This window comes from Medicago sativa, chromosome 4, assembly GCF_051527215.1.
Source record: "Medicago sativa cultivar Bolivia chromosome 4, Bolivia_mono, whole genome shotgun sequence".
In the NCBI taxonomy this organism is placed as follows: domain Eukaryota; kingdom Viridiplantae; phylum Streptophyta; class Magnoliopsida; order Fabales; family Fabaceae; genus Medicago; species Medicago sativa.
The window spans coordinates 38,577,473-38,592,509 of NC_140752.1; the positions used below are offsets into that span (position 1 = coordinate 38,577,473).

General features: G+C 36.3%; 1 protein-coding gene and 1 long non-coding RNA gene across 4 annotated transcripts; one reads left to right on the top strand and one right to left on the bottom strand.

Moving 5' to 3' along the window:
• Nucleotides 1–203: 203 nt before the first annotated feature.
• On the top strand, nucleotides 204–4,312 carry LOC146929264 (uncharacterized). Of its 3 annotated transcripts, XR_015008250.1 has the most exons (8): nucleotides 204–723; nucleotides 826–935; nucleotides 1,321–1,427; nucleotides 1,525–1,673; nucleotides 2,018–2,111; nucleotides 2,818–2,867; nucleotides 3,363–3,578; nucleotides 4,087–4,312. It is a non-coding gene; the product is annotated as an uncharacterized LOC146929264 (long non-coding RNA). The 3 variants fall into 3 exon arrangements; XR_015008249.1 differs by having other exon boundaries at nucleotides 1,525–2,111; XR_015008251.1 differs by having other exon boundaries at nucleotides 1,352–1,427; nucleotides 1,525–2,111.
• A 1,216-nt stretch (nucleotides 4,313–5,528) lies between these two features.
• On the bottom strand, nucleotides 5,529–5,986 carry LOC146929265 (uncharacterized). The gene is made up of 2 exons (XM_085707268.1): nucleotides 5,634–5,986; nucleotides 5,529–5,559 (listed from the first exon to the last, which is right to left on the bottom strand). Exons 1-2 carry the CDS (start codon nucleotides 5,984–5,986, stop codon nucleotides 5,529–5,531), a joined length of 384 nt encoding a protein of 127 aa, XP_085563394.1.
• Nucleotides 5,987–15,037: the final 9,051 nt, after the last annotated feature.

Consider the following 15,037-nt stretch of genomic DNA (forward strand, 5'->3'; position numbering starts at 1 on the left):
TCAACCATTGGAGTGAAGATAGGTGCAGCTACCTTCTTCTTCTTCTTCTTCTCAGGTTCTTCCTTATCTCCTTCTTCCTTGCCAGGAGCTTGTTCCAGTTTTTCCTTGCTGATTCCAGTTTCTTCTCTACTCCTCTTTTTCGTAGGAATAGAAGCAGCAGGAATTTTCTTCTTTTCTTTCCTGTATGCACTACTACAATTTTGACTTTTAATAGCACCAATTTAATAGCGCTTATTGAAAAATGCTATTAAAAATCTCATACAGAGTCCTTTATTAGCGTTTTTCAAAAAACGCTATGAAACTGGCTCCCTTTATTAGCGCTTTTAGTAAAACGCTATGCTAGCTACTCCCTTTGTTAGCGCTTTTTGTAAAATGCTATGCTAGCTACTCCCTTTGTTAGCGCTTATGATAAAACGCTAAGTTAGGACTTTGGAAAATAAATAAAAAATAAAAACACGAGCATATTAGTTTATTTACCACAATAAGCTTTTGAGAATCAATCTTCTTCACACTCATGTTCCCTCAGAAACCCTTTTCACCATTCTTCCTTCTCTCTTCCTCCTCGACCCATCCTTCTTCTTCACCCTATCAAACTCACCTAAACCCTAACAGTATCCTTGTCTCCATCGATCCCCATGTTGAGCTCATATTTCTTAGATCCCTGAGATTTCTTCCACAATGATTCTTTAGCTCCCGAAGAAGGAGATGACCATGACGATGAAGGTAGGTTCACTTCTTTTCTTTCCAATCTGCTTTCTCTTGTCTTCTCGCTTATGTTCTCAGTCTTTCTTAGATTTTAATTTCGTTTTTGTTCCTTTTCCTAAGATTCAGGGTTTTCTCTAACAAAATGGAAAGCACAACGACGGCGGCGGCGAGTGGTGGTGATTCATTGCTCCAAAAGAAGGGTCTTAATCACCTTTCTTATTTGAAGACTGGTACGATTGTTGTTGGTTTTGTTTTTCAGATCTGAATAACAATTATTGTGGCTTTTATTAACGTTAAATATATTATTTGTGTGGTTTTCTGAAGTATGTGATTTTACCCATTTGCTTGCATCTTTATTCTATGAGTTTACGTAATAAAAAAAACCATTAGTTGGGACTACCTTGGAATGATAGATCAATAGACTAAATGTGAAGTTTAGTATTGGATTGTAACATAGAGTAACTTGAAATAACCTTTTGTGTAGTCAGAATTTTTTGTGGATTTTGAGAAAAGTCAAACAAATTGTGTATATTTAGTTAAATTGGGTTTGTATAAGTGGTAAGGACCAAGTCCTTGTTAACTTATTTTGTGTGACAAAAGATTGTTATATTTCAGCTTATTAACTTGTCTTGGGCAACAATTGAAGGTCCTTGTTGAGTTCTCTTCTACAACTTGACCTGTGAAACAAGAACAATATTAGAAAGCTGCAGTTGATTTCTCTTGTATGTGGTTCTCTGATATTTGTATTAATAATTGCATATTATTCTTTCTTATTTTATTTTCTCATTATGTGAAGTTTAATGACCATCCTTTTAACAGTCATGAGAATCGTCACTGTTGCAAGTAATTCTTCGCTATCACAACGTTCTCCTGCCTCGCTGTTATTTTCTCCGTTCTGTTCTTCTCTATCGCTCTGCACTATTCTTCTGAGAAAAGTGTAACTTAAATGTGTTTTAAGGCATTCTAAGGTCAGTCATCAATCATTATCATCCTCATATTCTTCTGAGAAAAGTGTAACTTAAATGTGTTTTAAGGCATTCTCAGGTCAGTCATCAATCATTATCATTCTCATTTCAGGATTTTTTTAATTACAACTAGATATTTTGTATGACAAGTTCATTAGAACAACTAATAGCAATCACAAAACAATTGTTTAGGAATTTAATTCGATTGTGATTATAAGGGAATTTATTTTGTTTCATTTGTTTAATAAGATGCATTAGCTTACATATGCATTTGTTAACAATCTTGGTTGCCACCGACCGATGAATGTTGCTAAAGTTGTACACTGTCTTGTGTTGTTGCACTGCAGAGCTTGACTGAACCTTAACAAAATGGAATTCAAATGGTACTGCAAAGCTGAGAATTTAGTGTCTCAAGAATACATTGATTCCACTGTGTGGCAGGTAGGTTATTTTACGCCTAATTTGTTGCCCCATTGTAGAATATGAGTACTCAAGTTACTTCTTATATGAACGATCCTAGAAGAATGACCAACTAGATGCAACATAGAACTTATATTAAATAAGAGTTGGTGATTTTTTTGCTGCTGATATGAATGTCAAACTTGTTTTCATTGAATTTGAGTTGGTCGTATGTTTGATGATATTGTTGTATATGTAGCTAGCTCATGTGGTCAAAAGTATATAGCCTCCTTGTATATAAGTTGTGACGAGAAAAAAGCTAGCTTTGTTACTTAATGGTGGCTCAATTTCTATTTTGACATTTGTCTTTGAGGATTTTGCTAGTTGTTTCAAGTGCTGGTTGTGTATTATTTAGTGTTGTCAGTTTTTGTTAAATTGTTTGTGGATTCAGACCCTCTTAAAACTCTATGTCAGTGACATGATTGCTTGATGTAATTAAATTTACTTACTCAATCTATGTTTAGCTCATTGCTGGAAGTGTAACTTATATATATATATATATATATATATATATATATATATATATATATATATATATATATATATATATATATGTACGTTACTTATAATTTGTTTGTATTGCATGATAATTGTTTAAACATCTTATGTTATCTTTCATGTCTTTGATTAATTTATCACTTAGATATGTCATCTCATGTCTTTGATTAATTTATATTATATGCTACAGGGTGCATGTTCCATGGGAAAACACTGTATGTTACTTTTGCTCATAAGGAGGTTAGAAAAACTCAAATTTCAACAATAGATTGTATGATGCTTTTGTTCCATAGTTTTTTTTAAGTGAGTTTTGCACTATTGTGTATTAGGTATTCTACAATTAATATTTAAAAAAAAATTATTCTACGATTAATCTTGACCTGCCAAGTGTTTAGGATATGAGTATTCTTATACAAGTACTGGTTTACTTGTTGCCTAATATTCAAGAATTCAAGGAACAAGTATCAGCTTTATCACAATCATTAGTTAAATACTGTGCACATTGAACAGAAATGTTGATAGTATAATAACAATAGGCAACATATGAAAAATACTAGTTGGAAGTTGTAATTATAATACCAAGAAACCATATGATTTGAGTTACTAGAACTTGTATCATTTTCCTTCATTTTCTATCTCAATTCAAGAAATTTTCTTTCATTTCTCTACTTCTATCTAAATTCAAGAAATTTTCTTTCATTTCTCTACTAAATCAAAAATTTTCTTTCTTTCAAGAAATTTTTGGTGCATCGGTTTTTGGTCTTTAGCTTTGATGATGCTTCAGAGTTTTAGCTTCGTTCCAACCATGCATCCTAAGGTGTTGAGCAAGTGAGCTTCAGGTTAAGCTTGATGATGCTGCAGAGTTCTTAGACTCATTCCAGCCATGTGTCCTAGCTAATAGATTGTTGAAGCCTTTGAGTTGTGTAGCTTTGTTGTGCTGCAGCTCGAGAGGTAAGAATCAATTCTCATAACTGGTTGTGGTGCTTATTTTGGATTATATTTTTAATGTATCTAGTTTAGATTATGTCTTTTGAACTTGGTCCCGCGATGTTTAATTCTTGGCTACACCCCTACATTTGAATGAATAAGATTTTCACAATTGACATCTTTATACTACTTAAGAAAAGGGGGTTTGTCATCATTTTAGTGTATAAGACTTTCACAATTGGAATCTCTATACTACCTAAGAAAAGGGGATTTGTCATACCACTATACACTATCACGCTATCCCATTTTTGGGGTAGGCCGCTACGCACCGCTATCCGAGATTGACTACTATGGTCAAAATCACACTTAATAGTTTTTATGTTGTTTCTAGTGGCTTAAAGGCATGCAAACTGTAAAGTGTTGATGTCATGTAAAATTATACATGTTTCTGCAGTGTATAGTGTGTACAAAGTATTGATTTTGTTTGACGCTTTTTCAATCTGTATCTGAATTTTCTTTTTGTTGGTCCAAGTTTTCTTTTTCAGGGAAGCATCCATATCACAAGTCTTGTTTTAAAGAGTTGACTCATCCAAATGTGAAGTTTACTTTAGGTTTGTCATCGTTCATGTATATGTACTATGCATAGGCTTTGCATTTTTATGCAAGTGTACGTTAGATGTCATTTGTAATTAAGTTTCTGATAAACATAATATTGTTGTTTGTTACTATTAATAGATTACTAGTGTTTATGATCTGTATATATATTTTTTGTCAAGTTAGTATCTTATTATGAAGCTTTTAGTTGTAGATTTAATTTTTAAAATAAAAAAATTGGGACTTTTATTAGCGCTTTTCTGAAAGTGCTATTAAAGGGGGGTAGTTAAGTTAGCGCTTTCTGGAAAGTGCTAAGAAACTATGTTTAAAAATAGCTAAAAAATTAGGCTATATTAGCGCTTTTCTGAAAGCGCTATTGAAACGTTGCAATTTAATAGCGTTTTGAAAGCGCTATTATAGGGGTTCAGACCTATAATAGCGGGGGCTTTCTTAGCGCTTGACAAGCGCTATTAAACGCCAAAATGAATGCTATTAAAGGGGGTATTTTGTAGTAGTGATGCTATCTCACCAGCAGAATATTCTTTAGCCATTCTGGCCTTAGCAGGGGTCACCTCAACCATAGAAGACATCATTTGTAAAGGTGCCTTCTTCGTTTTAATCTTGGGCTCAGATTCTTCTTGCTCTAGCTCATCCAAAGCTTCATCCACTTTTTCTTGATAGAAAACAGTTTCAGCTTTTCCTCTCTTTCTCTTGTCAACCTTCTGTTGCTTGGCCTTTTCAGCAGCAGCTTCTGATACAATAACTCCCTTGAACTTCTTTCCTTTGACCTTAACAGGAGCAGCTTCCTCCTGATGGCTTGCATCTGTCTCCATGACATACTCAGCTACTATTTTGGCTAAGACTTCAGGATTACTTTCCTTAAAGGTGGAAGGAAAGTCCCTGATAATCTTAGTTTCTGCTGTGGTCATTTCTATCCACTTCTCATCTTGAGGGGCTTTCTTGATAACCTTCATAGAGTATAAGCTCCTGCTACTGATAGTCCTTTCAGCAGTAGAAACTTTGAAGCATTTATCAGATGCATCCCTTGTCTTTTTCAAAGTATCTAGCACCCTTCCTTGATGAAAGATCTCAGACAACAATCTTCCATAGGGCACTTGCTTTCTTCCTTTGGCAATGCCTTCATTAATTGCCCAGCAGAGATGATCCATGACATATCTTGGAAAATTAATCTTATCAAACATGGCCATGAAGTAGATTTCCAGCTTCTGTTGATTATTGGGTTGATCAGACCCTCCTACTCTCTGAAAGAAGCAATCAGTGCAGAACTTCACCAACATCCTGTTGTGAGTCTCCATTTCGGAAGGCTTGGCTTCTGAGTTTCCACCCAGAAGTAAGTTGTAGTAGCTTTGTAGCAGGATATCATCCTTCTTCACTATCTCTTGGAACCTGCCTTCAACATCCACTCTGCATGCTTTAGCTATAACCTCCTCAGTGATGGTTATAGGAATACCCATCACTTCAGACCTTATTTCTAGGCTATTGAAAGAAGTAAGATTCTTTTCCACCGTCATCTTTCCCTTCTTCGACACAGCTTGTTTACCTACGACCTTTGCAGGCTTTCCATTGAAGACTTCAGCCCTTACCCAGAAATCTTTGACCAAGTTCACATACGTTGGCCCATTCAACTTCTTGAAGTACTCAGATAACTTCTTAGTATCTACCAACTCTTTCATGTCCACATCATATTTCTTGAGTGAAGCGAAGTCCACTGGTGATTCTATCTGGACGATCAGAGAGTTAAGAGGAATAAACATTGTTCTCTGTTTGTAAACGAACCCAGATCCTGATGCTTGTTGTTGTGAGCTTGATGATGCCATTGATGAAGATTGAAAAAGATTTGAAGAAGATTGAGGGTTCTAGGGTTTTTGCGCTTCGCAAGAGGTTTGAAAGCAAATGTGTTTGTTGTGAGTGAGTAGTGTGTGAATTGACAAAGTGTTAAAAGTAAAACGATTGCAATTCAAAAAAGACCAACAAACATAGCATTAATGACAAATTGGGGGCGCGTGAAAGTATTTTTCAAAGCTATTAAATCATCATTGCCCTTTTAAGTTATACACCAATACATATAAGCCACGTCAGAAGTTCTCAGAGTAACTACCAAGTTAGTGGGCCAGGAATTACCAAATAAAGTAACTCCCAACGTTTCCACTAACTCAACTATTCAGGAGCATAAAATTCAGCTTCTGAACTTTAGATACTGACGTCATCATCAGAAGCGAGTTTTCCTCAGAACCTCAAAAAGAGCTTCTGATGGACTACTGCTTCTGAACTAACTTCAGAACCTAAAATCCTATTCAGGAGCGAGCAAGCTTTAATCAGACACGTAGTGCATGTTTAAATTTTTCTTTATAAAATCAAATATTTCAACAGTCAAAGGCTTAGTAAATATATCAGCCCATTGATTCTCAGTATCAATGAATTGTATATCTAAAATTCCTTTTTGAACATAGTCTCTGATAAAATGGTGTTTGATTTCAATATGCTTAGCTCTTGAATGCAAAATTGGATTTTTAGACAAACAAATAGCAGCAGTATTATCACAAAAGATGGGAATACTGTTAGCAATTATCTGATAGTCTTCCAACTGATGTTTCATCCAAAGTAGTTGTGTACAACAACTTGCAGCTGAAATGTATTCTGCTTCTGCTGTAGACATAGCAATGGTTGTTTTTCTTTTGCTAGCCCAGGATATAAGATTATCACCCAGAAATTGACAATTGCCACTGGTTGACTTTCTTTCAATCCTATCACCAGCATAATCAGCATCATAGAATCCAATTAGCTTATAATCTGAGGATTTCCTATAAAGGAGTCCAAGATTAGTTGTTCCTTTCAAATACCTGAATATTCTCTTGACAGCAGTCAAATGAGATTCTCTAGGATCTGATTGGAATCTTGCACACAAGCATACACTGAATAAAATATCTGGCCTAGATGCAGTGAGGTATAACAAAGAACCAATCATACCTCTGTACAGCTTCTGATCTACTTTAGCTCCTTCAACTTCTTTGCTTAAGGTGCACGTAGGATGCATTGGAGTGTTCATCACTTTACAATCTTCAAGCTTGAACTTCTTCAGAAGCTCCTTTGTATACTTTGATTGATGAACATAGACTCCATCTTTGCATTGATTAATTTGAATGCCAAGGAAGAACTTCAGCTCTCCCATCATGCTCATTTCAAATTCATCCTGCATTAACTTAGAAAATTCCTTGCAAAGAGATGCATTAGTAGAACCAAATATTATATCATCAACATATATCTGCACAACAAGAATATCTTTTCCAAGGGTCCTTCTGAAGAGTGTTGTATCAACCTGCCCTCTTTTAAAATCATTTTTGATTAAGAAATTACTTAGTCTATCATACCAAGCTCTGGGAGCTTGTTTCAAGCCATATATTGATTTCTTCAGTTTAAAAACAAGGTCAGGATATTTAATATCCTCAAATCCAGGAGGTTGCTTTACATACACTTATTCTTCAATGACTCCATTAAGAAATGCACTCTTGACATCCATTTGATATAATATTATGCCATGATTAACTGCATAGGAAAGAAGTAACCTGATTGCCTCCAGTCTTGCAACTGGAGCAAATGTTTCAGTGTAATCAATGCCTTCTTGTTGACTGTATCCTTGTGCAACAAGCCTTGCTTTGTTTCTTGTTACTTCTCCTTACTCATTCAACTTGTTTCTGAATACCCATTTTGTTCCAATAATGTTCTTGTGCTGAGGTTTGGGTACCAGATCCCACACATCATTTCTTTGAAATTGATTCAACTCTTCTTGCATAGCTAAGATCCATCCATCATCTGAAAGTGCTTCATCAACAGTTGTAGGTTCAATCATTGAGATCAGTCCAATCATTGACTCTTCTTGTCTGAAGTATGATCTTGTTCTTCTTGGACTATCTTTGTTTCCAATGATTAGCTCCTCAGGATGTGAAGACTTGTGTTTGAATGTGTTTCTGGGATGATCTGCTTGATGTGAGCCATCTTGTGCTTCATCAGAAGCAATTTCATCTTGCGCTTCTGATGTGGGTTCAGCTTCTGGACTTTCTTTAGATTCAGCTATCTGTTCAGGTTCTGAAGTAACTTCAGGAACCTGTATCTCTGCAAAACTTTCACCTTGCTTTGAAGTTTTATCTTCAAGCTCTTTGTCATCAAATTTCACGTGCATAGATTCTTCAACACAAAGTGTTTCTGAATTATACACTTTGGGAGTAACCTAAAAAGATTCCACTTTGGGCTTTGGCATCAAATTTATTTAGGTAGAGCTTGTTATTCAGAATGTAACATGTACATCCAAATTGATGAAAGTAAGAGATATTGGGTTTTCTTCCTTTAAAGAGTTCATATGCTGTTTTCTCCAAAATAGGTCTGATATAGATCCTGTTTTGAACATAACATGCTATATTCACTGCTTCTGCCCAAAAATGTTTTGGTAAATTGTTTTCATGGATCATGGTTCTAGCCATTTCTTGTAAAGTTCTATTCTTTCTCTCTACAACCCCATTTTGTTGTGGAGTTCTAGGAGAAGAGAATTCATGGACAATTCCATGTTTTTCACAAAAAGCTTCAAATGGTTCATTTTCAAATTCTCCACCATGATCACTTCTGACTTTCAAAATCTTTGATTCTTTTTCAAATTGAATTTGAGTGCAGAAGCTACTGAATACATCACAAGCAACATCTTTACTCTTTAGGAATTTTACCCAAGTTCATCTGCTGTAATCATCAACAATGACTAATCCATATCTACTCCCATATAAGGATGCAATACTGACTGGTCCAAATAAATCAATATGGAGTAGTTCTAAGGGTCTGGAGATTGAAACAATGTCTTTGATTTTAAAAGAAGATTTCACAATTTTTCCTATCTGACATGCACCACAGAGTGCATCTGAATGACAGTCAATGTCTGGTAGGCCTTTGACAAGTTGTAACTTATTAAGCTTAGAGATTAATCTCCAGTTAGCATGTCCCAACCTTCTGTGCCACATCCATTTCTTATCATTCACTGATAGAAGGCAAATCACCTTCCGATCAGCCAGTTCAGAAAAATTGATTTTGTAGACATTATCAACTCTCTTTCCCTTGAACACAATGGATTTGTCTTCCTTGTTGATTACAGTACAGTTGGTTTTCTCAAAAAGCACATCATAACCATTATCACAAAATTGACTAATGCTCAAAAGGTTATGTTCAAGACCATCTACCAACCATACATTATTAATTGAGGTAGAGGAATTACCAATGGTTCCTGTACCTATGATCTTGCTAGACTGGTTGCCTCCAAATTTCACACTTCCTCCTTCCTTCATTGTTAGGCTGAGGAAACTGGACTTCTCTCCTGTCATGTGTCTTGAGCAACCGCTGTCTAGGTACCATGATTTTTGCTTTGGTGTTGCTCTTAGACATACCTGCATCATTGACATTTTCAGATTTAGGTACCCATTGTCCTATAGTCCTGAAAGGTTAGTACTTGAGGCTTTACTCTTCATTTCCTGTACCTTGTGATTTGAGTTGGGTTGCTTCTGATTAACCATCACCTTAGGTTTTGGTACTTCAGAAGCAGTAACTATCTTCTTCTGAAAGTTAGACTTCAGAACCTCAGATTTTGGTTTCACCAGACTCTGAGGAACAGATTTTGATCTTTTCAGGATCCTGATCTTTGAAGTCTTGGAATCAGATTTGATCATAACCTTTGGCTTAGAGTTCTTTGGCTTTAAGGTAATCTTAGCCTTAGAGCTAGAAGCTTCAGGTTCTGATTGAACAACAGTTTCCAACTCAGCACCTTCAGGTACAAAAACTATTTTCAGACCTTCCTTGATGCATTCACAACATGCCTTGAGACTGATTTCATTTGGTTTCCCTCCTGAAAAACCAATCCCTTTGCCATTGTTTCTGTAAATGCTATAAATCATAGAAGCCACTCTGCTTCTATCAATGCCAGATATGATAAAATCTTCAAGAGCAATTTCATGGTTGCTTAAAGGTTTTTCATTACACTTTTCTTGTAGCTTCTGACATAAGAACCTGAGCTGATCTTCATAAGTTTTACACATGAAGTCAAAGCCCCTAAGTCCTTGTTCAAAAGCTTTCTGATCCAATAGAGTTGATTTTTGCTGATTTACCAAATCAGCATATTTTTCTTTTAACTCCTTCAACTCATTGGTTCTTACTTCAAAATGTGTAAGAAGTTCTTTAAATGACTCAACAAGTTCATCTCTGGGAATCTTAGAATATACCTCATTTTCATCTTCAGAATCTGATTCTGATCCAGCTTCTGAAGTTGCTGTGGCAACTAACCCAACAGCTACCTTTGCATCTTCATCAGCTTCCTCTTTATCAGATCCAGATTCACTTCCCAAATCATCCCAGGTTGCCATTAAACTCTGCTTAATATGCTTCTTGAATTTGCTTGGTTTGAATGTTGACTTCTTTTGACTTGTCCTTTGACTTCTCCTTCTAAAGATCAGGGCATTCAGCAATGAAGTGTCCAGGCTTCTTACAGTTGAAGCATCCCTTCTGATCTTCTTTCCTTGAGCTTCTAGAGTTACTTCTTCTGGCTAGAAACTTCCTGTTCTTCTTGGCCAGATACTAAGTCTGTTGGAGAGCATGGCCATTTCAGCAGCATCTGGTTCAGAATCTGAACTTGATTGTTCTTCCTCTTCAAATTCAACCACTTTGAGAGCTCTTGATGACTTGCCTTTGGATGGAAGAGCTATTGATTTACTTTTCTTAGTAGACTCATGTTCATTAAGACTTAACTCATGAACTTTGAGAGAACTAACAAGATCTTCGACACTTAAAGTGTTTAAATCTTTAGCTTCCTCAATGGCAGTCACCTTTGGTCTTCATCTAGCAGGCAAGCTTCTGAGTATCTTGCTCACGTGATCAGAAGAAACATAACTCTTCTTCAGGATTTGTAGCCCAGAGACTAAGGTTTGAAACTTAGAGTACATCTCCTCAATAGTTTCATCGTCCTTCATCTTGAATAACTCATACTGATGTACAAGCATGAGAGCCTTTGCTTCTTTGACCTTCTTGCTGCCTTCATAGTTTGAACAGAGAGAAGCAAACATAGCTTTAGCAGTGGACTTGTCACTCATCTTCATATATTCTGCTTTAGGAATAGCAGTGACAAGTGCTCCTCTGATAATATGATGCTTCTTGTAGAGTTTCTTCAACTCAGGAGTATGTTTCTTTCTATCCACAACAGCTCCTTCTTCATCAAGAACTAAGTCACCAACACCATCTTCTAGTATATCCCATAGTTCTTCATCTAAGCTCATGATATAACTATAGAAGTTGGTTTTCCACCAAGAAAATTCTTCAGCATCTCCGTTGAACTTTGGAATCTTTCCAACACTGGATTTCTTGTTGTCAACATTGTAATCATATGCAACACTTTTGTTGTTGTTGCCAGATCCACTACCAGAAGCAGATTTGTCAGACATGTTTTTCTCAGATCTTGGACTGTTACACTGTTAGGTGTTATCAACAGAACCAAGGCTCTAGATACCAATTGAAGGTGAGAAAAACACAAGAAGGGGGTTGAATTGTGTTTTGAAAAAATCTTCGTTTCTCTAAAAACTGAACACACTGATCAGAAGCTAAGTGAAACAGCTTCTGAAGTGATAGTCAGAATCTGAACGCAACGGAATAAAACAGAGAGAGAGAAGAAGAAAGACACAAAGCAATTATACTGGTTCCATCCACAATCCGGAAGTAGTCCAGTCCCCCTTGCACTTCCAAGGAGATTTCACTAGAATGTAATATCTGATTACAATTGCTCAAACACACCTGCAAGAGACTTCTAACTAAACAAAATTACACAGGAAATTGTTTAAGGTTGAACACTTGATATACAATCAGAGGTGCTCACAATACAAATCAGATACAGACTCTAAGACTTAAGAATTTCTAAGATATGAATTTGAGACACAAAAATTCTAAGTGAATGCAGAACAATTTCAGCAGAGGTTTGACACTTGTAAAAATGTTATGAGTCTTTCGTTCAGCATTACTAAATCTCTAAGTCTTCACTCCTTTATATAGAGGTGTGAAAGAGATGTTGTGAAATTGCCAGCACATCAAAGAGTCGTTGTTGAAGCTTAATCTTTCACCAATGATCTTTTGCCTGAATTGGTTGTTGTCCTATGAAGAACAAATTTGAAATCCATTCCTTATCCAAAGGAACATCTTTGCAGGCGAAGCCGTATTCTGGAGCTGTTTTCTTGTCTTGTAGCGTGGACACAAAAACAGAGCAGTGGAGAAGGTGGTTGTACAGTTCGTACAAAGGTACAATGTCAACGCTTTCGTCCAAAATTGCAAGCACATGCCTTCAAACACCTTTGAAATGACCGTTGCAAAATTCCACTAATCTTTTGTTGTCCTTTGATGAATTTCGATCCATGAAACAGCTTTTGAATCCTTGAATTTCCCAAATTCAGTTGATCTTCAGCTTCTGGTGAAATGGCTTCTGATAATGTAGCTTCTGATGATGACGTGGCGCTTCTGGACCTCTTGTCTTCAGAAGCACTAATCTTCAGAAGCACTATTCCGTCAGGAGCGCTTTTAGTCTTCAGGAGCACTTTACTCTCTTCAGGAGCAGCTTGACTTCAGGAGCGCTTTTTCTCTTCAGGAGCATATTGCCTTCAGGAGCGTCTAAGCTTCAATTTGTTGATTCCTTTTGCTCTTTATTTGCTCATTCCGAACCTCTTAATGATGTAACTTTTTAATTATGGTCCTGTACACTTGAACAAGTATTAGCTAGTCCAATTTACAATTTTTAATACCTTGTTATCATCAAAACTCTTTAAGGTTCATTGTTAAACACATTTTGTTCCAACACTAGTAACCCCAAACCATTTAAATGAAACTTTTTTTCTGGAACATCAGGGGCCTTGCCAATAGCTCCTCTATAAACATACTTAAAAGACTAATTATCCTAAATAAACCTGATATTATACTTCTAGCTGAACCGTGGTTAAGTTATGACAGTTTCCCCCCTAATTGGTTACACAGATTAGGCTTCAAGCTTTTTTCTTGCAACTATAGACAAAATAACATTCCTAATCTCTGGTGTATATGTAGTATATCTATGAACCCTGTTGTGTTAGATACTTCTGATCAGCAGGTTTCTTTTACCTTTACCACTAACAATCAAACCTTTGGGGTATCTGCTATTTATGCCTCCACCTGCTACAGACATAGAAGAGAACTTTGGAGCAACCTAACCAGAATCCAAAATAACCATAACATCCCCTGGTGCTCTATTGGAGACTTCAATGCAATCATTGGATCTCATGAGTATAGAGGATCCTCTACACCTGCTAAAACCCCAATGAGTGAATTCCTTAACTGGTCAGATAGAGAGAACCTTGTCCATTTACCAACCAGAGGTGCTCAGTTCACATGGTCCAACAAAAGAGATGGCAGAAGACTCACTGAGAAGAGGTTAGATAGAGCTTTGCGTAACCATGACTGGTTAGATGCTTGTTCTTCCATATCAGTGTCAACTCTTGTTAAGCATAAATCAGATCATCACCCTATTTTGATGGATTGCAGCATGTCTGAAGTACTCGTTCCCCATCAATTCAAATTCCTCAAAATGTGGACACTACATGATGATTGCAAAAATATTGTAGCTTCTAGTTGGAATCAATCCTTTGTTGGTTGCCCAATGTTTATTTTATCTCAGAAATTGAAATTCCTCAAAAACAAATTGAAGATTTGGAACAAAGAAATTTTTGGCAATGTTCATGAACTTGTGTCTCAAGTTGAATCCCATCTTAACCACATACAAGCCCAATTAGATACCATAGGTCATACTGATAGCCTTCTGGAACAACAAAAAATAGCACACATAAACCTTGACAATGCATTGGAAAAGGAAGAAGTTTTCTGGAAAGAAAAAGCAAATGTTAAATGGCATTTAAAGGGGGACAGAAACACCAAATATTTCCACAACCTAGCCAAACTCAAAGCCAAAACAAACAAAATCTCAACCATCAGACATGGTGAACAGTTGGTAGCAGACCCAGAGCTAATTGCATCTCATATAACTAACCATTTTAAATCTCTTTTTTGTTCTTCTTCTGTTTTGCAGGATAGCAGGCTGGTGGAGGAATCCATTCCTTGTTTGGTTTCAGATTCTATTAACAATATGCTCACCCTCACTACCTCAAGAGAAGAAATCCAAAATGCAATTTTTGCCTTGAATAGTGATGGTGCTCCTGGACCAGATGGTTTTGGTGCGGTGTTTTTTCAAACTTACTGGCACATTGTGAAAGTGGATGTGGAGAATGCAGTTTTGGAGTTTTTCATTAATAGCTGGATGATGCCAAACTTCAATGCCAACATTCTTATCTTGATTCCTAAGACTCCCAATGCTGATATTGTTACACAATATAGGCCAATAACTTTAGCCAATTTCAAGTACAAGATTATCTCAAAGATCATTGCTGACAGAGTTGCTACTATTATGCCATCAATCATTTCACCTGAACAGAAAGGCTTCATTCAAGGAAGGCAAATTAAAGACTGTATTTGTGTTGCATCTGAAGCAATAAATCAACTTGACAAAAAATCTTTTGGAGGTAATTTAGTTTTTAAAGTTGATATAGCTAAGGCTTTTGACACCATTGAATGACCTTTCCTTATTAAAGTTCTGAAAGCCTTTGGTTTCAATGATAAATTTTGTAACTGGATCAAGGTGATATTAGAATCTGCTACACTCTCTATTTCTATCAATGGGACTCAACATGGTTATTTTCACTGCAATAGAGGGGTGAGACAAGGTGACCCCTTATCCCCCCTTCTTTTTTGTATAGATGAGGATGTGCTTAGCAGATCCATATCTT